The 26,025-nt window shown below is 44.0% G+C and overlaps 1 protein-coding gene across 13 annotated transcripts in view; it reads left to right on the forward strand.

Annotated features, from left to right (window-relative positions):
* HOPX (HOP homeobox) overlaps nucleotides 1–2,097 on the forward strand; it is a 34,504-nt gene extending 32,407 nt beyond the window's left edge. For all 13 annotated transcript variants that reach the window (XM_045392562.2, XM_065545158.1, XM_065545160.1 and 10 more), the window contains one exon: nucleotides 1,298–2,097. In XM_045392562.2, the coding sequence (XP_045248497.1) occupies nucleotides 1,298–1,375 (78 nt within the window). In that variant the 3' untranslated portion in view covers nucleotides 1,376–2,097. The remainder of the gene's footprint in view (nucleotides 1–1,297) is intronic.
* Nucleotides 2,098–26,025: the final 23,928 nt, after the last annotated feature.

The following is a 26,025-nucleotide window of genomic DNA, read 5'->3' on the forward strand; positions in this document are numbered from 1 at the left end:
CTGGGGGGTCACCTACCACACAGCCTGCCTACACACCAGTGACACACAAATATCATCCTTCTCAATGTACTCCATGACATGTGAATGGTTGGGAAGCACAGGAGAACAGAGCTTGGGGGAGGTGCTGACTACCCATAGAGCTCTCTCCTCATCCTTTCCAATGTAGGTCAATGCTTGCTCATCTGTTTCCTCACTAGTCTCTCTTCAAAGTGGTTTTGCTTTCTTTTTTTTATTCCCAGTTTCCTCTTGACCAACCTGGTCCAGACCCTGGCCCTATCCCCAGCATGGTTCTCCTGTTCTTCTCTTTGGGGAACTCTGTACCACCCCAGTTAGCAAGATAAAGGCAGCCAGTGACTTCTCAAGAGTATACCACACTGCCTTACAACATATAGGCATGTTCTAGGCCTCATATGATGCCATGTCTAGAAACATCCTATCTGGGGCCTTCTGTACATCCGTGGTCACTTCCGTAAGGTGTGAATATTTGGGTCATATGGAGCTGAGAGATTCTGAGCAAAGTGGTAGACCCACTTTAGCTTCCCTCACTGCTCAGTGGCCCTGGAGCAGGATAGATTGGGCTGGCCTACTCCAGGCATCCACAAGGAGTGCTCTGAGGTTGTGCAGTGCTCAGTTAACTATTAATCTTATTCAACAAATTCTTACTAACTTCTACCAATGAGGAAGGCCTTTGGTGAGCTGAGCATACATTGATGAAATATAGCAGCCATAGAGATCTATCTGGGGCATTAAGGATATGCTTTAACTTCTTTTATTTATTCAGCAAATATTGATTAATTTCTAACTCTTAAACCTTTGTACTAGGGGCTAAGGATGCAGTGGTGATAGGATGAATACAGTCTCTGCTTTCATGGAGCTTACATTCTAGAAGGGAATGTAGATTAAAAATAAGTAAATACACAAGTAAATCATGACAGATGCTAAAAGTTCTGTGAAAGTAACAAAATACTAAATTGGGAAGTGAGGAGATGCGTGGGAAACCCACTTTAGACAGAGTGATCAGGGAAGACTTCATTGAGAAGGTCCTGTTTAAGCTGAGATGTGAGGATGACAGGGAGATCATCAGATAAAGAATAAAGAGAGAACATTCTAAACATAATATATAGCACGTGCAGAGGTCCTGAGGCAGGAAAGGTGTCACGGTGAGAGCCATCCCTATGGACACGTCCCCTGATTCTCTCCTTTCCACTTGTGCCACAGAGGCTACCTTTTAGAAAGGGAACAGGCATTTCAGTTTTTCTGTGTGTGACAAATATTTTTGCTCATTTCTCTCTTCCAGAAATGGTTTAAGCAGCGCCTGGCGAAGTGGCGGCGCTCAGAAGGCCTGCCCTCAGAGTGCAGATCCGTCACAGACTAAGGAGATGGCAGGCACTGACAGCTTCACTCCATGAAGGCCATCTGCTGTTTCTCTCCTCTGCTTAACCAAGCTGTTGTGGTTTTTCAGCATAGTGTTGTATGTTCCGTTGCTAGCTGTCCTGCTATTTAACACAGTGTTGTATTTTTTTCTAAATGTACATAGTTAGAAAAGAAAATAACAATAGGAAGCTACACGTATCTTCTGTGGAAAGCAGTGGCTTCACTGGAAAAATGGTGTGATTTGCATTTCCCTTTGAGTCATGATGACAGATGGTGTGAAAACCATCTAAGTTTGCTTTTGACCATCACCTCCCGGTAACAATTTGCTTTCATAATCCATTTAGCAATCCAGGCCTCTGTTGAAAAGATAATATGAGGGAGAAGGGAACACATTTCCTTCTGCACTTACTTCCCTAAGTCACTTTCCTTATGTTTCATCTAATACAATGATGGTTGAGTTAAAATACAGAAGGGGTGTTTGAGTATTCAGATTTCATAAAACACTTCCTTGGAATATAGCTGCATTAACTTGGAAAGAAGCCTGTTAGGCTAGAAGACAGAAACTCCAACTGGCAAAAAAGCAAGGATCTAAGAAAAAAAACCACCAAAGGTCTTGAATTTACTGTATTTAAATGCATTGGTTAAGTTTATTTTGCTAAATAAAGTGAACTACTTTTTGTCTCTAAAATGATATTCTAAATAAAACCTTAACTTTTTGTTGAAGATGCACTGAGTGAGTTCTCTGCAGGTTTTCAACCAAATAAGAAACATATCAAAGAGAAACAAAGTGGCTCCTATATGGTATGGGCTGACTGACCAGAAGAGCTGCCATTTTCTAAATTCTTGCTACTCAAAGTGTGGTCCAAGACCAGCCTCATCAGCATTAGCTTTAAGCTGGTGAAAAATGCAGAATCTCAAACCCCATTCCAGACCCAGTGAATCAGAACCTTCATTTTTAACAAGGCTCTCAAGTGGTTTATATGCACATGGAAGTTGGAGCAGCACTGTTCTAACAAACTCTACAGTCAATTCGCATCCATTTACTATCATAGCACACTAGATGTCTGCTATGGCCTGAATGTGTCCTGTCCCCCCGCCTACCCCCATCCCCTACCCCTGACAAAATTCATATGTTGAAACTTAATCCCTAAGGTGATGATATTAGGAGGTGAGGCTTTTGGGAGCTGACTAGGTTATGAGGGCCCCACCCTCATGAATGGGATTACTGCCTTATAAAAGAGGCCTGAGCAAGCTTGTTTGCCATTCTGTCATGTGAGGATACATAGAAGGCACCTGGGAGGAATGGACCCTCACTGGATTGAGGGTTCACCATGGTCTGCTGGTGTCTTGATCTTGGAGTTCCCAGCCTCCAGAACTGCGAGCAGTAAATGTATGTTGTTTACAAATTGCCCAGTCTAAGATATTTTGTTATAGCAGCCAAACAGACTAAGACACCATTTTAACAGTCTATCAGTTAAGATTCTGTTTGATTGCATGGAAGAGTAACTTGATTACAATGGATTAAGCAAATAGGCTTGTTTCTTTGTTCTCTTTTCTTTTCTTTCTTTCTTTCTTTCTTTTTTTTTTTGAGACAGAGTCTCACTGTGTTGCCCAGGCTAGAGTACAGTGGTATGATCTTGGCTCACTGCAACCTCTGCCTCTCAGGTTCAAGCGATTCTCCTGACTTAGCCTGCTAAGTAGCTGGGCTTACAGGTATGCACCACCACACCCAGTTAATTTTTGTATTTTTAGTACAGATGGGCTTTCGCCATGTTGGCCAGGCTGGTCTCAAACTCCTGGCCTCAAGTGATCCACCTGCCTCAGCCTCTCAAAGTGCTGGAATTACAGATGTGAGCCACTACACCCAGCCGTTTCTTTGTTTTCTTGATTGTTTTTACGTAAGACATTACCAGGTAGGTAATCCAGGGCTGTTAGAGTAGCTCCCTAATGTTGTCAAGGAGCTGGGGTCATTCCATCTTCTCATTTTACTATCTTTAGTACACAGCTTTTGTATTCATGGATACCTGTACACTGCATCTGCATTTCAAACAAAATGAAAAGAAAGAGGGAGGGAAAGCATAGGGCAAATGTCAGCTAAGACTTTCCTCTCTAAGAAGATTTCCTGGAAGCCCCCACCTAGCAACTTCCACCTACATCACATTGGTCAAAGTGGGTCACATGGCCACTCCTAGCTGCAAGGGAGTCTGGGAATTGGGGCATTTGTAAATGAGCATAGTACTGCCTTGAGCAAAATTAGGGTTCTGTTGGTAAGGAAGAGGGAAAGATGGATATTGGAAAGGCTGCTAACTACATCTGCTAATCCAGCCTGGAGTGACACTGGTATACACTTCTGAACTTACCTCCAGTTCAGGAACAGTCTTTCCGGTTCTCTAAAATTAAGAACCCTAAAGTGGAAACACTAACAATTATTTATTTAGAATACAGATGTTTACAAGATCCTATTAAACATCCCTGGGCGAGCTTCCTCTTCCTGTATCTTAAAACATTTCTTCTGAAAACAAATACATAGTGCACCAGGGTCTGAGCAAAACAGCCTCATATCTAGCAACCTCTCCTGCAACCTAAGTAGTGGTGAACTGAATTGTGGACAAAGCAGACTGAGTATGGTGATTAGTCCATGTCAGGCAATGAGAGGAATACTAAACCAGGTCTAAGATCCAGGTCAGAAGTCTTTCCAACACACCAGAGACATGATTCAAGAACAATCCAGAGCAACAGCCAGGTGTGGTGGCTCACGCTTGTAATCCTAGCACTTTGGGAGGCTGAGGCAAGCAGATCACTTGAGCCCAGGAGTTCAAGGCCAGCCTGGACAACATGGTGAAACCCCATCTCCATTAAAAATACAAAAATTAGTGGAGAGTGGTGGCATGCGCCTGTAGTCCAACTACACGTGAGGCTGAGGTGGGAGGATTGCTTGAGCCTGGGAGGCAGAGGCTGCAGCGAGCTGAGATCATGCTGCTGCACTCCAGCCTGGATGACAGATTGAGACCCTGTAAAAAAAAAAAAAAAAAAAAGAAAAAAAAGAACAAGCCAGGACAAAACCAGCTGGGCAGAGAGTGTGCCTTTAGCTTGGACCCAGAAGCCCCATTTATGGTAAAAGGATCAGTTCCTCTGCCCAGTAGTCTAGAGTCCTTGAATGGCATGTGATGGGAGGGAATGAGGGTTCAGTGTACTTTTAAATGCAAATATGTTACCAGTATAATCTCCTTGAGTTTGCTTTTTCAACTGTGAAACAGGGATAGCAATATTCTACTAAATTTTTAAAAAGTACTTTGTAAATAATCATAATAATTGCTACTGCTACCAAGTACTAACAGACAGGGTAAGGTTTACTTTGATGTCTGAGATAAGCCTTCACAAGAACGCAGAGCTCTAAGTTTTATTGTCAGGAGTCTCTTTTGGATACCTAGGGTCATACACCAAAACAATAATGACCACCCTAGACTGAGAAAAATTGCACAGTGCCCTCTCTCTCCACCTTGTATCCTAGCTGTGCAGTTGCAGACACTGTTGGTTAGCTGGACCCATCATCATACCCAAGCCCCTTCTCTGTAGTCACGTTTCTTTCATGAGACTGTAAGGGCCGGAAACACTAAATCCTCTCTTTTCCATTCTCCCTTGAGGCTGTGTGGTCATGTGACACAGTCTATCCAATGAGGATCAGGCTGAAGGCTGGAGGTCAAAAAGCCTTTGGGGAAGGCTTTTGCATTTCTTGATAAAAGGGACTTAAGCAGCAGGTTCTGTTCTTTACTCCTTTCTTGCCTTGTACCATTTTCACTTGTTCATTGTAGAAAGAGAAATAAGCAAAAAAAGAAAAGAAAGAAATGATAAAACCAACAAAACTCATAAAAATTACACATGATAGGGCTCCAAAAATTAGGGAGAGGGAAACCCCTGCCTAATGAAATTAATAAATGTTTAAAACACTGTAAAAAATTACCCATGATCCCACTACATAGAGGTAACGTCTTACTAATCTTAATATTATGCTATATTGTATTGGGGGAAGTCATGTTTTCTATGCATAAATACACATGCAACAGGGAGAAGAAACTTAATTCAGAAGCTAGCAGCAGACTGAACTATTGTTCTGAGAGGATGGAAGGATGCTTGCTAAGGAAAAAATTGGTTGTCTTGTTCAGGAAAACATCCTTTTTTTTTTTTTGAGATGAAGTTTTGCTCTTGTTGCCCAGACTGGAGTGTAATGGCTCAATCTCGGCTCACTGCAACCTCCACCTCCCGGGTTTATGCAATTCTCCTGCCTCAGCCTCCCCAGTAGCTGGGATTATAGGCGCATGCCACCACACCCGGCTAATTTTTGTATTTTTAGTAGAGAAGGGGTTTCACATTGTTGGCCAGGCTGGTCTTGAGCTTCTGACCTCAGGTGACCTGTCCATCTCAGCCTCCCAAAGTGCTGGGATTATAGGCATGAGCCACCACGCCCAGCCTAGGAAAACATCTTAATAGTTTTGGGGGCTGTGAAATACAGGTCTAGAAGAAGAGGAAAAAAGAACTCAGTGGCTGTGCACAATAAAATAGCATTTGTCCCATGGAGATTCAGGTAAGATGACGTTTAGGATCCTTGGGCACTTGGAGAAAGGAGAGGTGGAGGAGAACGATTTGGTAAGGGAGGGCAGGCACAATGTCAGCTGACCCAGAAGAGCACCAGTGAGAGGCTGGTGGACTGGGCTTAGGAACTTTGAAATATCAAATGTTCTGTTTTCAATGACTATCTATACAGTGCTGTGCTTGTTGTTGCTGTGCTGTAACTGTTTTTTGCTGTCCTCAACCTTCCTGACAGCTCTGTCTCACAAAATGGCCTTATACTGGTGACGCTTTAGGGAGTGGGGAAGGACCTGTTTGAGCCAAGCTTGCAGCAGGCAGTAAACAGTGAAAGTGCTTGCTTCTGTCTGCCTCTTTTCTGGTAATAGCACCTTTACATTTGGGGAATTACTTCTACTTCATGTGGTCCTGGTAGTCATTAATCACAGTGCCCCAGATTCCTCCCCCATGACAGTTAGACCCAGGCTGGCCAATGACAGTGTCATATTCCTTGGCATACATGAACTGAACCAAGTATGGGCTCTTGACCTCCCAGGTTCAAGGAATCCTACTGCCTTTACTTCTGTAGTTGCTTGGGCTATAGGCATGCACCACCATACCTGGCTCATTTTTTTTTTCTTGAGACGGGATCCCACTATGTTGCCTAGGCTGGGCCAAAGTCCTTTGCCAGAATTGTTGCAATTGGACTTAGAGGGATGGTTCTATGTTGTCACCCTTCATGGAGAGTTGTGAAAGTGGAGGGCTGGGGTTGCAGGTAGCCTTCGACTCAGCCTCATGGGGAAAGCCGTTCTGTAAAGGGAGGGAAGGAAGCCGGGCAGATGGGAATGAGAAAGTCTTGAGGCCTTGGTTCCCACTCTTCCCTGGGCTACCCCAGCCTTCCTGGCTCTGTGAACTAGTGAATCCCTTTCTCGGTGTATCTGTCATTTGTAATTAAAAAAAAAAAAAAAAAAAGAGTCCTAATGGTAGAGCAAATGAAGAGAGAAGTGCATGGAGTGAGGAATCTCAGCCCCTAGGGTAATTAAGAATATCGGGGAACTAGAGATTCATAGTAAGAGGTAACCAGAAGTAGCACTAGATTTTTCCCAGCCAATGGGAACTTGAGAAAAATTATTTTTACATACTAAAAGAAAAAAGAACCCCTGACAAGTGGATAATATATGGACTTCAAGGGGTTACATAATTTTTAAAACTATATACAAATGTACGGCAGATATGTTACCCTCTTTTTTTTTTCTTTTAAGAGACAAGGTCTCAGCTGGGCATGGTGGTTCACGCCTGTAATCCCAGAACTTTGGGAGGCTGAGGGTGGGCATATCACTTCAGCCCAGGAGTTTGAGACCAGCCTGGACAACAGTGAGACCTCATCTCTATTTCAAAATTTAAAATTAAAAAACAAATAGAGACAGAATCTTGTTTTGTCACCCAGGCTACATAGAATATGGTGGTGCAATCATAGCTCACTGCAGCCTTGATCTCCCTGGCTCAAGGGATCCTCCTGCCTTAGTCTTCAGAGTAGCTGGTACCACAGGCACCTGCCACCACACATGGCTACTTTTTTTTCTTGACATGGATTTTCTTTATGTTACCCAAGCTGGCCACAAACTTCTGGACTCAAGCAATCCTCCTGCCTCATCTCCCAAGGTGTTGGGATTACAGGTGTGAGCCACTGCACCTGGCCTGTTACCTTCTTGGAGACTTTTTGCTACTCTCTCTCAACTCTTGCCCTCATGTGTAAACCTTGTTCCATATCTTCTATTGTCCACTGAAAAGTCCTTTAAAAACCTCATATCAACTGTTCAAATGTATCCTTGTCTCAACTCAATGCCAGAGTGACTAGCAACAATAGTGGTAATAATACAAATAATTTGAAACTTCACATTCTTTTCCCATGATGGACGTGCTAAGACATAGTGAAGAGGATACAAGTCAGGCAAGAATCTGGGACATCAGCCACTGCTTATATTGGCGAGGCAGGAGATAAGATTTTTTGGTTTTATGAAGTCTGGCATTATGAGCCTGGTGAGCTCTATAGAAACAATTATAGAAACAGAAGAGCAAAGGTTCCTAGAGACCCTCTCCTTTACCTTCACCAAGACAACTGTATCATTACAGATAGCGAGTACTGCTGCATGAGGAATGCACTCCTGTAAACAAATTTCAGTGTGGCTTCTTAGAAGAGTCTGCCAACTAAACTTAGAAAAACATAAGAAACACTGATTTGAATCTCAACTTATGTAATTCATCCAACTACTAAATGCAATGACAAACTGACTCATGGTTCATATGAATCATCCCTAGCGTTCCAGATTAGTAATGCAGAAGGCGTTTCTTTCTTCTTTCTTTCTTCTTCCAGATAGAAGGTCCCTCTTCCCACTCCTGTTTAAAAAAACAAAAAAAAAACAAAAAACAAAAAAAACCACTCTTTATATAGAAACTTGGCATTCTCTGGGAGTGAAGAAGGCAAGTGTCCTGGGATAGTGACCCTAAGAGGAAGAATCCTCGGGGGCATAGGAACTGTAGTCCAGAGGCATAGTTTCATTTCATGTATTCATGTATGAAAAGGAGACCACACATGTGTATTTATGTAGCTAGAAGGGCAGGTTCAGGGAGAGAATTCTGGTTGTCCCCTAACCCTTCTTCCCTTCTTTCGGTAGTTTTATCTGGGAAATGGATGCCTGTCTAAAGGCTAAGTTTTCTTGCCTATTTTATAGTTAGGTTTTTAGCTAGTCCCCAAGATGCCTCCAACAATCTCTGCCTCCTGGTATTCACACCTTTGCATAGTCCCTGCCCACACTGTGCCACAGAGTTGGTCTGTGTGACTAACACAATTAAGCAGAAATAATTCTAGGTCACTTCTGAGATTAGGTTCTAAAGGACACTAAGCTTTCTCTCTCTCTCTCTCTCTCTCTCTCTCTCTCTCTCTTCCCCCTGGGATTACTTGCTCTGGGAGAAGCCAGCTGCCATGTTGAGCACCCCTACATGTTGAGAAGCTCATGTGGCAAAGAACAGAGGACTCCTGACAACAGCCAGTGAGGAGGTGAGCTCTGCCAACAACCATGTAAGTAAGCTTAGAAGTACATCCTCCAGCCCCTGTTGAGCCTTCAGATAACTGCAGTCCTTTAGCCACAACCACTCAGCTAAGCTGCTCTTGAAATTATTTGATATCATAAATGTTTGTTGTTTTAATCTGCTAAACTTTGGGATAATTCCTTATGCAGCAATAGATAACTAGAACATTACATGTGGCCAAGGAAGTAATATGTGCCACTTCAGGATCATGCCTCTAAAAGGAGTAAGTATGCTCTCTTGTTTCTCCTTCCCACTTCCTAGAATGCAAGCATAGTAATGAGCCATCTTACCATCGAAGCCAAATGGGTGCCAACACCACCTTAGGGTTGGAGGACAGCCATGCAGAAAGAGCCTGAGTCTCTGTATTCAAGAAATACCAGGTTTAGCTGCACTAACAACCTCCAGTCTTAGTGTCTTCAAAGCAGCGGTTTATTTCCAACTCCCTCAAATCTGCAGCAGCTCTGGGCTTCTAGAGTTGCAGTTTGACAGTGACTATGTTCTTCTTCCCAAGACAACGGCTTCTATCAGGAGGGCTCTCTACACAGCTACAGGTCTCTCCAGCTTTTGGTAACATCTTCCTCCCCTTGACCCTCCCTTTGACCCAAGCCTAGAGGTGTCAACTATTGTTAGTCCCAATGCTTCACTATCCCTTTTTGATTTCCCTTAATATTCTTCATATCTTTGTAGAGTTCCTTCATTAAACTGCCTTCAATTACCTCTGCCATCTATCTTCTGTCAATATCCTGACTAATCCAATCCTTCTTCCACAAATGATAGCTACCAGTAAAAACAGCCAATGACATAAGAAATGGAAAGACATGTAAGTCCTAAATGATGATCTTTTAGATTATAAGCAGAGTGAACATGCACTAGCACCCAAGTCTCACAGTGCATAGAAAAGATATCCCCTTTGTTGTCATCATCGACATAGTGAGAAGGCGTGGCATCTAAAATATTTGTGAATCTAGGCCAAATCATTCCAGTAAAAAGCTATTTGACCTACTTATTCCAAAATTAAAGCTTATTCCAAAATAAAGTATCATTGACATACCAACTTAATTCCTCAGCTGGGCTTCCACTGAGTTCAGGCAGAAAGTTCTAAACTACGGCATGCAGTTTGTCAGGTTTCTGTTTTGAACAAGTGTATTAGTCCATTCTCACACCGCTACAAAGGTACTACCTGAGACTGGGCAATTTATAAAGAAAACAAGTTTAATTGACTCACAATTCCACATGACTGAGGCCGCCTCAGGAAACTTACAATCATGGCGGAAGGCAAAGGGGAAGCGAAGACCTTTTTTTATCTGGGGCAGATAAGAGAGAGCTAGCAAGAGCAGGGACAACTGCCTTACCAAACCATCAGATCTCATGAGACCTCACTCACTATCATGAGAACAGCATGGGGGAAACCACTTCCATGATCCAATCACCTCCCACCTGGTTCCTCCCTCAACACCTGGGGATTACAATTCAAGATGAGACTTGAGAGGGGACACAAGGTTCAGGGAGGCTTCCAAAAACCTCCTCACTGATCACAAAGTGTAGCTCACAGCCCAACTCATTGCATGGAAAAGAAAAGAAAAGAAAAGAATGAAAGAAAGAGGAGGAGAGAGAAGAGAGAGGGATGCTTATGAGGTTCACAGAAAGAAAGATAACTCTTCAAATGAAGAGACGCCTCTTCTACATTAAAAGCAAACAGACAAAAAGCCTCATTTGGAAGTCCTCCCTGAGGGGCCACAGGTAGGGGACCTAGAGAAGGATAACCTCATCCAGAAGAGAGAGTGTGATTTTGCTCCAAACACACCAGCTCCCAACAGGGAATCTGAAGTGGCCAAAGGGGCAGCCAACAAGATAATGGAATATGATTGTTTATCACAAAGATGCCTAGGACAGACATTCCTGTAGGATCAACAACACAGCTAGGAAGAAAATGAAGAAGTCAGATTCTTCATCCATTTATTGAAATATTCACCATGGCTGGGCATGGTGGCTCATGCATATAATCCCAGCACTTTGGGAGGCTGAGGCAGGTGGATCTCCAGAGCTCAGGAGTTGGAGACCAGCTTGGGAAACACGGAGAAACCCCATCTCTGCAAAAAATGCAAAAGAAAAAAAAAAAAAAAACAATTAGCTGGGTGTGGTGGTGCACACCTGTGGTCCTGAGAGGTGACTGTGCTAGCAGCCCTCACTCTCAGCACCTCCTCGGCCTTGGCATCCACTCTGGCAGTGCTTGAGGAGACCTTCAGCCCGCCAGGGCACCGTGGGAGCCCCTCTCTGGGCTGGCTGAGGCCGGAGCTGCCTCCCTCTACTTGCGGGGAGATGTGGAGGGAGAGGCGCGGGCGGAAACCGGCGCTGCGGGCATCCAGGCCAGCGCGAGTTCTGGAGAGCAGGGGCGCGGCTCCGCGGGCCCAGCACACGGAGCGGCGGGCCAGCGCCTGGTGGCCCAGGGCAGTGAGGGACTTAGCACCCAAGCTAGCAGCTGCGGAGATTGTGCCGGGTCCCCCAGCAGCGCCGGCCCGCCAGCAGCGCCGGCCCGCCGGCACTGCACTCAAATTCTCGCCAGGTTTAGCTGCCTCCCCGCGGAGCAGGGTTTGGGACCTGCAGCCCGCCATGTCTGAGCTCCCCCCTGCAGTGGGGTCCCGCGCGGCCTGAGCCTCCCCGACGGGCGCAGCCTATTGCTCCGTGGCACCCGGTCCCATCGACCGCTTAGGGGCTGAGGAGTGCGGGTGCACAGCTCAGGACTGCTGGGCAGCTCCGCCGGGAGCCCCAGGGCGGGGTCCACTGGGTGAAGCCGGCTGAGCTCCTGAGTCTGAGGGGGACTTGGAGAACTTTTATGTCTAGCTAGAGAATCGTAAATACACCAATCAGCACTCTGTGTCTAACTCAGGGTTTGTAAATACACCAATCAGTACTCTGTGTCTAGCTCAAGGTTTGTAAATACACCAATCAGTACTCTGATTGGTTATTATCTAGCTAACCTAGTGGAGACTTGGAGAACTTGTCTGTCTAGTACTCTGTGTCTAGCTCAAGGATTGTAAAGGCACCAGTCAGCACTCTGTCAAAGTGGTCCAATCAGCTCTCTGTAAAGCGGACCAATCAGTGCTCTGTAAAATAGACCAATCAGCTCTCTGTAAAATGAACCAATCAGTAGGATGTGGGTGGGGTCAGGAAAGGGAATAAAAGCAGGCTGCCGCAGCTAGCCACCAGCAACTCACGTAAGTCCTTTTTTATGTTGTGGAAGGTTGTTCTTTAGGTCTTTGCAGTGAATCCTGCTGATGGTCGGTTGTTGGGTTCATGCTGCTTTTATGAACTGTAACACTTCTTAAGAAGGTCAGTAGCTTCATTCCTCATAGTGTGATCACAAACCCACCGGAAGGAAGACACTCCAGACACATCTGAACATTTGAAGGAACAAACTTCCAACACACCGTCTTTAAGAACTGTAACACTCACCGCAAGGGTCCGCGGCTTCATTCTTGAAGTCAGTGAGACCAAGAACCCACGAATTCCAGACACAGTCCCAGCTGCTGGGGAGGCTGAGGTGGGAGGATCACTTGAGCCCAGGAGGCAGATGTTGCAGTGAGTCGAGCTCATGCCCTTGTACTCTGACCGGGGTGACCAAGTGAGACCCCATCTCAAATAGAGAAAAGAAGAAAGAAAACTTCACCCATTCGCAATGAAAACAAAATCCAAAATCATGCATACTTGTTAGGATGATCCAAAATCATGCGTACTTGTTAGGCTGCTTTTTGCTACAAGTGACTGAATAGTCAAGTGAAAGTGGCATATCAGGTTTTCTGTTTTTCTGTAGGCCATTCCAGGTTCCGTTAATCCAACAACCCAAGTAGGCCAGAGCTCTGTCATCCCTTCTGGAATTTTCTTCTCTTTCTCCTCATGGTCCCAAGATGATTGCTCCAGTTCGAAGCATCGCATTCCACATGACATCATCCAAACACAGGAAAGGTCCTGGCTTAAATTATCAGGCACCTCTCATTTTATTTTTATCACAGAGGAAAAGCCTTTTCCCAGAAGCTCCTTAGGAGTCTTCCCTTCTGGAGTTGGACCACATGCCCACTCCATGCCTATAATTGGTGAACACAATCAGCACTTGGAACAGACTGGCACATAGCAGGAGCTTATTACATTTTTGTTGAATGAAAGGTGAATTGGATTACCATGGTTGGCTTAGATGATTTCCTAGAGCTCATTTTTCTAGAACACGTTGTTGCTTAATGGCTGAAGAAAACTGGCATTTTCTTATCAAGGAAGAAGGAAGGAATGGCTATTGGGCAGTCAATAGTGTATGCCATATTATGCTATTTCTTAAAGCAGGGAACCAGAGCAACCCATTAAAAGGGCTTATTGTTTTCTAATGGTTACTTTGTTAAAAAAAAATGTTTTGGGATTTAAACAAATTGTTTATGCAAGGGGTATCTCATTAGCGAACAAGTTACACTATTCTAGAGAGAAATGAACATTTTTTTTCCTGCTCCGGTTTAGACATCAGTTAGCGTAGATATTCCCCCTGCCTAAACCCCATCTGGGTTGGGTATCCTTCCTCTGTGTTATCATGCACTCTACCTCCCCACGTTACAGCAGTTACTACACTGGATTATATCCACTTATTCTCTCCTGCAGTACAGGCTGTTCACCAAATCCTGTTTCCTTTTCTTCTGTGCTAGCTTTCTCAATCCCCTGTGCAGTTAGGTGTGGCCGTGTGACTCAGTCTGTCAATGGAATGTGAGTAAAGTAGTGTATACCACTTCCAAGCTTGGCCATAAAAACTACCCGTGCAGTCTCCTGGGTTTCTCTCTCTTAATTTGCTGGCTTAATGGAGAAGACTTTGTGGACATAAAAAAATGTGGAAGGAGGCTGGGATCATGAACGACTGCGTGGAACAGAATACCTGTCTTCTCAGCAATCCACGCTATTCTAAGATGACATTGGTGAAGAATGCATCTTTTATTGTGCTAAGCCACTGAGAATTGAGTATTTGTGTTTTTGTTATGGTCGTTGTCCAACTCTAATGAATACAGTTCCTCATTAGAATAAAAACTTATTGAAAGTAGAAATCTCCTCTGTCTTGTTCACCATGCTGTTTCTTGACCTAGCACAGTGTCTGTAACATAATAGGCACTTAAGACACTTTTAAAAACTGAAATAAACGTAATTCTGCCAACATGTATTGAGTACCTACTAAATGTCAAAATAGCTTGAACTTTGTAATGCCATTGAAAAAACCTAAAATATTTCTTCCCCAAATTTTGAGGAGTCAAAGACACTGAAACAAAGTGTTGAGGACACTGAAAACACAGAGGAACGCTCTGCCCCAGCCTCCATTTGCCTGGTGGCAACCCCTTCCTTCCTTACTGGGGACAGCACTTGCTTATGGGTCCAAAGAGGGCATCAGCGGGCAGCAGAAGACTCAGGGAACAGATTTTACGATCTTCCCACATTGTGTTGTCTTTTAAAAGACTGGAGCCGCTCTTTCCTTTGTCTTGTCACTGTGTAGGATTTATGGCTCTTTGTTAATATGCTATTTAATCTAGGCTCCAAGCTGGCTTGAGAAATACTTTTAAACTGAGGCCTGTCTTGCATGGTGGGTGCAGCATCCACTAATGAGCTTCTGCTTGTATTCCTCTTTTTAATCTGATTTTTGTTTTCAGGAGAGTGTCTCAACTAAGAACCTAAAAATGGAGAAAAAACAAACAAACAAAAAAAAGAAATTGTGTTTTCTCCCCTACACTATATTAGTAATTTTTTGATATCACTTCATAGCTCAACATAGAAACAAATGTCAATAGAAGAATGGTGAAGTTCATAATTCAGAAAGGAGAGTTTTATTTCTCTTAAAAGTTTGCATCCTGCAGGGTGGCCATTCTTATGAGCCGGGAGGCATAGCATCCAGCCAGGGCCCGGAAACAGACACTTCAATGGTGGAAAGAATAAGACTGAAATTTATGCTCAGCAGGGTGGCCAAATATATATATTCAATGAGGTATAGGAGGAGTGATGAATATTTATGAAAGGAGGAACATGCGCATGTGCAACTGAGCTTCATGCCTCTCCATGGGACCCACATTCCCAAAATGGTGGTGTTAGCATTGATACAAGAATGGGGTGTTTGTTTATTTGTTTGAGACGGAGTCTGGTTTTGTCACCCTGGCTATATTGCAATGGCGCAATCTCAGTTCACTGCAACCTCCGCCTCCCAGGTTCAAGCGATTCTTCTGCCTCAGCCTCCCGAGTAGCAGAGATTACAGGCATACACCACCATGCCTGGCCACTTTTTGTATTTTTAGTAGAGATGGGGTTTCGCCATGTTGGCCAGGCTGGTCTTGAACTCCTGACCTCAAGCCATTCACCTGCCTGGAGCTCCCAAAGTGCTGGGATTACAGGTGTGAGCCACCGCACCAGGCCCAAGAATGGAGTTTTCAACCCTCTGAAGTCAAAAGGTGGAGGAAAGATCATAGAAATCCTCACTGCGCATTCTCCATAGACTGGACAGAACCAATCTGTGCTCTAAGGAGGCCTGTCTGACCTCCCCATTCAGTCTTGGCCTAGAATGCAGCTTCCAAGGCTTCACTGGAGTCCCGTTGGCCAAGAAATAGTCCGTTCAGTCATTTTGGAGGCTTGTGATTTTATTTTTCTCATTGACAATAAATCCCTTAAAAAGAAGGGCTGAGAATTATGTATTGTGATTGACCTTTTTGGCAAAAAGGAAGGTAGGACAAACACGGCATCTCAATTTTTTTTTTTTTTTTTTTGAGATGGAGTTTCACTCTTGTTGTCCAGGCTGGAGTGCAATGGTGAGATCTTGGCTCACAGCAACCTTCGCCTCCTGGGTTCAAGTGATTCTCCTGCCTGAGCTTCCCGGGTAGCTGGGATTACAGGCGCCCACCACCACGCGGGCTAATTTTTGTATTTTTTAGTAGAGATGGGGTTTCACCATGCTGGCCAGGCTGGTCTTGAACTCCCGACCTCAGCTGATCTGCCCACGTCAGCCTCCCAAAGTGCTGGGATTACAGGCATGAGCCACCATGCCCGGCCTGCATCTCGCTTTTTAACCTGTGAGTGGGACTAAGAACTCCAGGGGACAAAGTGGATGGTGGAAACTTTCCCTCAATTTTCATGTGTTTAAAAGGACACTTGTTAGCGCGTTTGTTGGTCTGTGGATCTGTCTCTAGTTTCAACCATGTGTGGATAAAACAGACCCGGGACTCCCTCTCTTCCAGCCTCTGACTGCCCTCCCATCTCCTCTCCACCTGCAACCTCCAGAATCACCTTCTCCACCATCTCCTGCTTCTGGGGCTGTTGCAGGACTTTTCCGTAGTTCAGCTAAAGATGGGAGTCCTTGTCCCACAGCCACAAAAGTTTAGGTTCGAAGACGGTTTGAAGGGTGAGTAAAGCAGAGCTTTATTGGGTGAAAAGGAAAAAAGGGGGGAACAGGGACTCTCTGAAAGGCCAGAGTTCCTCTTGGTGCGCTTCCCCCCTCCCAGTTTGAATCCCAGGTTCCACACAGGAAGAGGAGGGGCCAGACTCTTCCCTGCTACAAACTGTGTGAACTCCTCAAGGCTCCACCGTAGTGCACGGGCTAGTTGGAGTTTTTCTGGCAACCCTTCCCACCTGACTGTTAGGACCAGCCACACCATTTTTGTGGTTAGCTCCTTGTTGCTGACCAACCAACCATGAGCTCCCAGATTTATCAGAATTATTCCACATATGTGGAGGCAGCCATCAACTCCATCTATGGTCTTCCTACAATTACTTCTCTCTGGGCTTCTATTTCAACCTTGATGATGTGGCTCTGGAAGGCGTGGGTCACTTTTTTTTGGGGGGGACAAGGTCTCCCTCAGTCACCCAAGCTGGAGGGCAGTGGCAGTGGTACAATCATGGCTCACTGCAGCTTTGACCTCCTGGGCTTAAGTGATCCTCCCGACTCAGCCTCTCGAGTACCTCGGACAACAGGTGTGCACCACCACACCCGGATAACTTTTTGTTTTATTTTTGTAGAGAGTGAGTCTTGCTCAGGCTGCTCTCAAACCCCCCGGGCTCAAGTGATCTTCCTGCCACACCCTCCCAAAGTGCTGGGGTTATAGTCATGAGCCACAGCACCTGGCCTACTTCTTCCACAAATTGGCAGAGAAGAAGCACTAGGGTGCCCAGTGTCTCTTGAAACTGCAAAACCAGTTTGGCGGCCACACCCTCTTCCAGGACATCCAGAACCATTTAAAGATGAGTCGGGTAGTCCAGATGCAGTGCCTCACATCTGTCATCCCAGCACTTTGGGAGGCCCAGGTGGGAGGATCTCTTGAGGCCAAGAGTTTAAGATCAGCCTGGGTAACACAGCAAGACCCTGTCTCTACAAAAAAAAATTTTTTTAATTAACCAGGCATGGTGGCATGCACCTGTAGTCCCAGCTACTTAGGAGGCTGAGGTGGGAGGATCGCTTGAGCCCAGGAGTTCAAGGTTACAGTGAGCTATGGATCACACTACTGCACTCCAGCCTGGGTGACAGAGTGAGACTCTGTCTCAAAAAAAAAAAAAAAAAAAAGTTAAAAATACAAATTTTTTTCCCTACTACTAGAATTATTAAATTAGAACCTCTCCAGGTAGGGCTTGGGAATCTATATTTTTAACCAGCTCCCCAAACATTCTGATGTCCAACGAAATATGAGAAATATTGCTGCCTACCTTGCCTATGCTCCTGTGTTTTTCAGTAAGTTAATTGAAAACAATTTTAGCATCTGCCATTCCATCAGATCCCTTTCCCTTTTAACTAGCTAATGTCCATGCTAGGAAACTGCCTAAAAATAGCTTAGGGTTTCCTTCCTGCTGGCACTGGTGGGGGTAAGACAGTTACAGGCTTCCCCTCTCACGTCTGTTTTTATTGTTTGTCTTTCATCAGTCAGCTGCAAAGCATTACTGGCTCCATATCTCACAGGTCCTTGCAAATTTCGTGCTGCCAGGACTTGGCCTAGGTTAAGGTAGCCATTGACTTTCTTTTCATCTCAAAAATGACCACTAGAATTCTTATTGTTGATGAAAGTGTAAAATGATACAATTTCTTTGGGAAAACTGTTCAGCAATATCTACTAAAGTTAAATATGTACCCACTCCATGATTCGGCAATTCCACATCTAGCTATATACCCAAGAAAAGTTGAATGTGTACATCCACAAGAAGGCATGGACACTAATGTTCATAGCAGCTCATTCATAATAGCAGCAAACTCAGAACAACCCTTCTGGGTTTGTCCAGTAACAGAAGAATGGATAAATTTATGACATATTTATACAACACTATATAGCAATCATTTAGAAAACAATTGATACATGTAGCAATATAGATGGATCTCAAAAACATGTTATGCAAGAAGAGCCATCTGCAAAAGAGTATATGCTGTATTATTCCATTCATATGCACTTCAAGAACAGGCAAAGTTAACCCGTGGTGATAAATAAGAATAAGAGCTACTTATAGGTGAGGGGAGGGGGCATTTGAACTGGACAGGGTATGAGATAATTTTCTGGGAAGATGGAAATGTTCTATTGATAAATCTTGATTTGGCTGGTGGCCTCAGAGGTGTATTTGTGTAAAAATTCATTGAACTGTACTCTTAAGATTTGTGCATTGTACTGTAATTACAGATAGATGGCTGGATTCCATTGCTATCAAAAGACAGATCTAAAAACACATGCTTGTTACTTCCCCACCCTTTCTTGTCTGAATTTCTTCCACTCCACAGGCCTCTATAGTTTTTTGTGTTCTTACGTACTTGCCAGACATTTCTTGTGGCTGCCAGTCTCTTCTGTTTTCTTCTAGAGTTTCCTCTCCTTGCAGTTGCCGTGAGCAGCACCCAAACCGATCCTCTGTATCCACCCGCTTTGCCTCCAAGCAAGGGAGCAAGGTTGGGTCACTAACTAGCTAGAACTCTGCATGCTTGGCCCTTTTATAACCTGAAGTAGCTGTTGCCACTTTTTTCTTTTTCTTTCTTTCTTTCTTTTTTTTTTTTTTTTGAGATGGCATCTCTCTGTGTTGCCCAGGCTGGAGTGCAGTGGTGTGATCTTGGCTCACTGCAACCTCCAGTTCTTGGGTTAAAGTGATTCTCCTGTCTCAGCCTCCTGAGTAGCTGGGATTAAAGGCATATGCCACCATGCCTGGCTAATGTTTTGTATTTAGTAGAGATGGGGTTTAACCATGTTGGTCGTGCTGGTCTTGAACTCCTGATCTCAGGTGATCCACCCACCATGGCCTCCCAAAGTGTTGGGATTACAGGCATGAACCACTGTGCCCATTTGCTGTTGCTACTCTTTATGACTCTTTAAAATCTTCCATTTCTATTTATTTGCCCATTTCCATCTTTTTCATAAATTGGCTCCAGCTTCTGGGGATGAATGAAAACATGTTCCACTTTGGTTGGTAGATTTAATTAGGACTGCTGTGGTTTTGGACACAATCCCACATAGATTCATCAAACAGAGTCAATGTGGCAGCAAAGCAATGTGGTGAGCTGCTAACAATGGAGGATTTAGAACACCAAAGCTGGGAGGCCAAGATTAAAGACAGTTAAATGAACTGCTAAAGTTGGATGATCAATACAGAAGAGAGAGCACAGACGTGTGTAAAAGCCCTCACATGTATGTTGTATCTTAATTTTTCACTCAGAAATTTACAAATGATAAAATTCAGGTTTTTCAGAGCAGAGATGCCAACATATTTGGACAGAATCTGATTTTTGTTCCAAAGTGGAATGAATGAATCTCTGCCCACGGTTGAATCAACCTAATCCAAAAGGAGAAAAAAAACTGTAAAGCTAAACTACTGAACATTTCTGAGTCACCCACAAAAATGAAAGTATCAGTTAAACAGGAGAAGTTAAGGAGCCATTTTGACTTGGAAGGGGAGTCTGTTCTTGAGGGCATGTTGTCTTTGCTGATAGCTGTTCTTGGGTAAAAGTAGACAGGGAAAAAGAGCAGTCACTTCTCAAGTAACCCCAACCTGTTAAGAAGGCATGATGCTCTAGGCTGGTGGTGCTCAACCTTGGTTGCATCCTGGAATTTCCTGGGGAGCTTTAAAAACCACTGTGGCCTGGATCCCACCCCAGAGATTCTGATTTAAATGTCTGGGTGTAGCCTGGGCATCAGGATTCTTAAAAACTCTCATGTGATTTTAATGTGCAGCCAAAGTTGAGAACCACTACTCTAGATTCTAGAACCTGGACCCAGCAGGGCACCTCACAGGCTACTAAACATTCAATAAATATGTGTTGTACTGGTAATAGTAATTTTAAATGTTTTAAGTTGAGATATAATCCACATAACAAAATCCACCATTTTAAAATTTGATTTACTGATTTTTTTGTCCACTTATCATGTCATATAACCATCACTCCTATATAATTCCAGAACATTCCCATCACCTCTGCTGTAGACTAAACATTTGTGTCCCTCCAAAATTCATATGTTGAAATCTCAACCCCCAATGTGATAGTATTAGGAGGTGCCTTTGGGAGGTGCCTAAGTCATAAGGGTGGAGGCCTCATGAATGAGATTAGTGCTCTTACAAGGAAGAGACAGAAGAGCCCTCTGCTCTCTAGTAGATGAGGATACAATGAGAAGACAGCATCTACAAACCAGCAGGTGGGCTCTCACCAGACACAAGATCCACCAGCTCCTTGATCTTGGACTTCCCAGCCTCTAGAACTGTGAGAAATAAATGTTGTTTAAGGCACCCAGTATATGTTAATTTGTTATAGCAGGCCTATATTAGGCCATTCTTGCATTGCTACAAAGAAGTACCTGAGACTGGGTAATTTTTAAAGAAAAGAGGTTTAATTGGCTCATGGTTCTGCAAGCTTTACAGGAAGCATGGTGCTGGCATCTACCTGGCTTCCAGGTAATTGTAAGCTTCCCCAGGAAGCTTACAGTTATGACAGAAGGCAAAGGGGGAACAGGCACATCACATGACAAAAGCAGGAGCAAGCAAGAGAGAGTTCAGGGGGCAGGTGGCACACATTTTTAAATGACTAGATCTCATGTGAACTCAGAGAGAGAGCTCACTTAGCACCAAGGGGATGGTCGCAAGCCATTCATGAGGGATCTACCCTTATGATCCAAACACCTCCCACCAGGCCCCACCTCCAACACTGGGGACTACAATTCAACATGAGATTTAGGCACAGCATCTAAATCATATCACAGCCCAGTATGGTTTGGTTGTGTCCTCACCCAAATCTCATCTTGAATTGCAGTTCCCATAATTCCCATGTGTCGGGGGAATGACCGGGTGGGAGGTAATTGAATCATGGGGGCAGCTACCCCATGCTGTTCTCATTATAGTGAGTGAGTTCTCATGAGATATGATGGTTTTATAAGAGGCTTCTCCCCCTTTGCTCAGCATTGCCACTATGTGAAGAAGGACGTGTTCACTTCCCTTTCCGCCATAATTGTAAGTGTCCTAAGGCCTCTCCAGCCCTGTGGAACTGTGAGTCAATTGAACTTCTTTCCTAATAAATTATAATTACTGCTGGGCAGTTCTTTATAGCAGTGTGAGAATGGACTAATACACAGCCCAAACTAAGACAACTCCAAAGAGAAACCCTATACCTATTAGCAGTCTCCATTCTCTCCTCCCCTGAACCCCCGACCACTTATCTATTTTCTGTCTTTGTGAAGTTTCCTATTCTGGATATTTTATATACATAGAATCATATGATACATTGTCTCATGTCAGGATATTTTCAAGACCCATCCATGTTGTACATCGCAAGGTCAAGTGGCAACCATTTGGAATCTTTTGGAGGTTTAGATAATTCAATTTCTTTTCAATTAGGTGTTAAACAAAGTTTATAGGAAGGCATTGTTTTGGACTAGTCTCCTGCACTAGGCTCCAGCAGACCAGACCAAACCAAAATGGAGTCTGAAGCTTATGTTAACTGAAACAGGTACATCTCCACATGGACCAGTGTTTTCCTGAAAGCAGGAGATTCACAGCAACCAGAAAAAGCCGAGTTTGCTTGAGTCAGCATAATAAGCAAGTCCCCTCTGCTTTAACCCTTATAAGAAATGAACTGTAGTAAGCTTGTGTTAACCAATCTACTTTTTAAAATTATTGTTTCCTCTGTTCCAGTGATGCATTCTGAAAAAACTTTTTAAACATTATTGTTTCCTTGTTCCCACTTACAAAATCTATTCTGTCATGCCCAGGAGAACACTCATTCTATTCTATAGATTGAAGTGTTGCCCAATTATAGAATAGCAAATAAAATTCACTTAGATTTTTAAACTAAATGTGTCAAAATTTTATCTTTTGACATAAGTTGCCCTATTTGTACCAACAATTGAGAATTGTGAGTGAAAACCCCACCAATAGTTTTAGATTCTGCAATTAGCAAATAAGTTGTAGACCATCTCCAAAGCCAAGGAAGCTTCAAAACAATAGCAGCAACCTAACAGGTCCTGTTTATAGGGTTAGCTGAGCCTAAACAAGGATAATAATCAGGGAACTTGCTTTACACTGTTGGGGGAAAAAGCCACAGTAGGGCTAGATTTAACAAGTATCCCAGAGAGAAGGATTGTTTTGCTTTAAGAAGCTGAACAGCTAGCCAGAAGGAGAGCGAACCTTTGGTATTTTTTTCCTGCTCTGGCCAACATTGTCATTCCTTTCATCTTCTCTCATGAGGAATATACTATGTTGTCCAGTCCTGGTACAAAATACTTATTCCATAAAAGCACATGAGTCTCTAGCCTGACAATCAGAAGGGACTTTCCCTTCAATCTCTCCTCTTTTGTGCTCTGCACTCCTTAATGCTTGAGGGATGTGGAGAGCAATAAGAAAAGCAAAGCCAAAGAATTAGAATCCCTGGGTCGTTTAATGAAGCTAGTTTATTTATTTATTTTAGAGCCTGAGACTTACTTGGGGATATTAAAAAGTCTGATAAAGTTGATCCAAATTCCACAAATATGGACTAAATGCAGTTTCATTTCAGTACAGTAAACATTGCCAGAGTGGCTACAAGGTGGCAGACAAAGGGCTGGGCACTGGGGTCCAGAGACGAATGAGGCCTTGACCCTGCTCTCACTAGATGGGTTTACTTAGCATCCAGCTCCAGAATTAAGCAGATTTCCCAGGGGCCATGTATGTCTGTCTTATACAGTACAATTGCTCTCCAAGTTTGCATGTACCTTCAGAACTGAACTCAGGTTAAGGATCAAGCAGAAGCTCAGATGTGGTTTGAAAAAGGGTGTTGGCCTTCCATGCTTAAAGGTGTAAAACCTGACGCGTATAAGCTCACCCTGTGATGAGACATCCCTGCAGAGCCTCCTTAATTGATTTTCACAACATTTTGAGATCAGGACACATCTTAGAGTCACTTACTCAGGAGGTGGAGAGGGAAAGGCTACCTCCCCCTGCCAATTGCTGCACTTTCCATTCCAGTGGGTAAGAGAATGCTGGGCACCCAAACAGCTTATCTAGGCCCAGCTGTGAGGCTAAGATGACATATTGTCCTCTCTTTATTTAGGAAATGCTAGAGGACTAGAAAGGCTGACAATAAGTCTGTTAATGACTTTGAAAAGATTTAGAGCTGCAAGGAACTGTGGAGAACATTTGAGTCCTGAGCAGTGGAAGCAAGAGGGGAGTGGTGAACAGAATGGACACTGGAAAAAAGAGCTTGTTGTCATTGTCCTTCTTCTCCATGGGCATGGCACCTCCCAGCAGTGGGCCACCCAGCTGGGCCCTGGGGCTCCAGCCCACATGGGAAACCCTGGAGCCAAATACTGCCACTGTGGCCCCCCTGCTTAGTTGAGTAGAGATTGAATAAAGGTTTCATCAGACAACTCACAAAAAAGAAAGTCAATGGGCTCACACAATCCCCTTTCCACAGAAACAGGGCCTATCTTAGACAAAATTATAAATTTTGGACTGGTTTCCGAGGTCTTTTTGTAACCACCCAATGGGTTCATCTTGCTGGCTGCCCAAACAGAGCCAATTTATTAGGATAGAAATTGCATAGAGAAAGAGTTTAATACACGTAGAGCCAGCTAAACAGAAGACTGGAGCTTTATTATGACTCAAACCAACCTCCCTGAAAATTTGGAGGCTAGGATTTTTTAAAGATAGTTTGGTGGGTGGGGGGCTAGAGAATGGGTGCTGCTGATTGGTTGGGGATGCACTCATAGGGTGTAGAAATAGTCCTCCTGCCCTGAGTCTGCTTTTGCGGAGGGGCCACAGGACTAGTTGAGTCATGAGTGGATTCATCAGGTTGTCAGAAATGCAAAAGTCAGAAAAGACACTTCAAAAGGCAAATCTTAGGTTCTACAATACTGATGTCATTTACAGGAGTAATTGGGGAAGTTACAAATCTGACCTCTGGAACAATGACAGGTTATTATTTAACTATACATACATCTTAGCAGAATTCAAGCCCGTCTTGTAATCTTAACTTTGCAGACTTTAGTTTTACAAAGAAAGTTTAGTTTGGGGGAGGGCTATTATTATCCTTGCTTTAAGGTTACACGATAAACTAAATTTCTCCCAAAATTAGCTTGGCCCATGCCCAGGAATGACCAAGGACAATTTGGAGGTTAAGGTCAAGATGGACTTGGTTAGGTCAGATCTCTTTTACTGTCATATTTTTCTGTTATAATTTTTACAAAGGCAGTTTCACTTTCATATTTTATTTCTCATCCCAGTCACCCATGGGAGATTATGGCCTTTTCCTTATCTTCATCTTCTTCCATCAAAACTTATCTGTCCTATGTCTCATTCTTTCAGTTTCCTCTCTGCTGAACTGTGTTGAGAGGTATCCAATGTCTCCAAAGGTGACCACACATGTAATGGTTGGTATCGGCTGGGAAGGAAAGTCTTATGACTTAGCAGCAGGGACCACTGTGGCCAACCCACAGGGTAGCCACAGGGCTTTCTTGAAAGCTTCTTGGAGAAACCCCAGAGATTGTCAGGGAAGCACACCTTCTGACTTCACTCTATTGAGAAATAAATCCTGCTATCTGGAAGCTGAAATTTTACTAGGGGAGATAAGACCTACATACAAATAAAATATATGGCCTGTATTAGTCTGTTTTCATGCTGCTGATAAAGACACACCTGAAACTGGGAAGAAAACGAGGTTTAATTTGACTTACAGTTCCACATGGCTGGGGAGGCCTCAGAATCATGGCAGGAGGTGAAAGGCACTTCTTTTTTTTTTTTTTTTTTCTGAGACTGAGTCTTGCTCTGTCTCCCAGGCTGGAGTGCAGTGGCGCGATCTCGGCTCACTGCAAGCTCCGTCTCTCGGGTTCATGCCATTCTCCTGCCTCAGCCTCCCGAGTAGTTGGGACTACAGGCGCCCACCACCATGCCTGGCTAATTTTTTGTATTTTTATAGAGATGGGGTTTCACCGTGTTAGCCAGGATGGTCTCGATCTCCTGACCTCGTGATCCGCCTGCCTCGGCCTCCCAAAGTGCTGGGATTACAGGTGTGAGCCACCGCACCCAGCGAAAGGCACTTCTTACATGGCAGCAGCAAGAGGAAGTTGAGGAAAAAGCGAAAGTGGAAACCCCTGATAAACCTGTCAGATCTTGTGACACTTATTCACTATCATGAGAATAGCACGGGAAAGACTGGCCCCCATGATTCAAGTACCTCCCCTAGGTCCTCCCACAACCTGTGGGAATTCTGGGAGATACAATTCAAGTTGAGATTTGGGTGGGAACACAGCCAAACCATATCATTCCACCCTTGGCCCCTCCAAATCTCATGTGCTCACATTTCAAAACCAATCATGCCTTCCCAACAGTCCCCCAAAGTCTTAACTCATTTCAGCATTAATCCAAAGTCCACAGTCCAAAGTCTCATCTGAAACAAGGCAAGTCCCTTCCTCCTATGAGCCGGTAAAATCAAAAGCAAGCTAGTTACTTCCTAGATATAATGGGAGTACACGTATTTTAGAAATGCAGTCATACTAAATGGCAGAAATTGGCCAAACCAAAGGGGTA

The sequence above is a fragment of the Macaca fascicularis genome, chromosome 5, assembly GCF_037993035.2.
Source record: "Macaca fascicularis isolate 582-1 chromosome 5, T2T-MFA8v1.1".
Classification (NCBI taxonomy): Eukaryota; Metazoa; Chordata; class Mammalia; order Primates; family Cercopithecidae; genus Macaca; species Macaca fascicularis.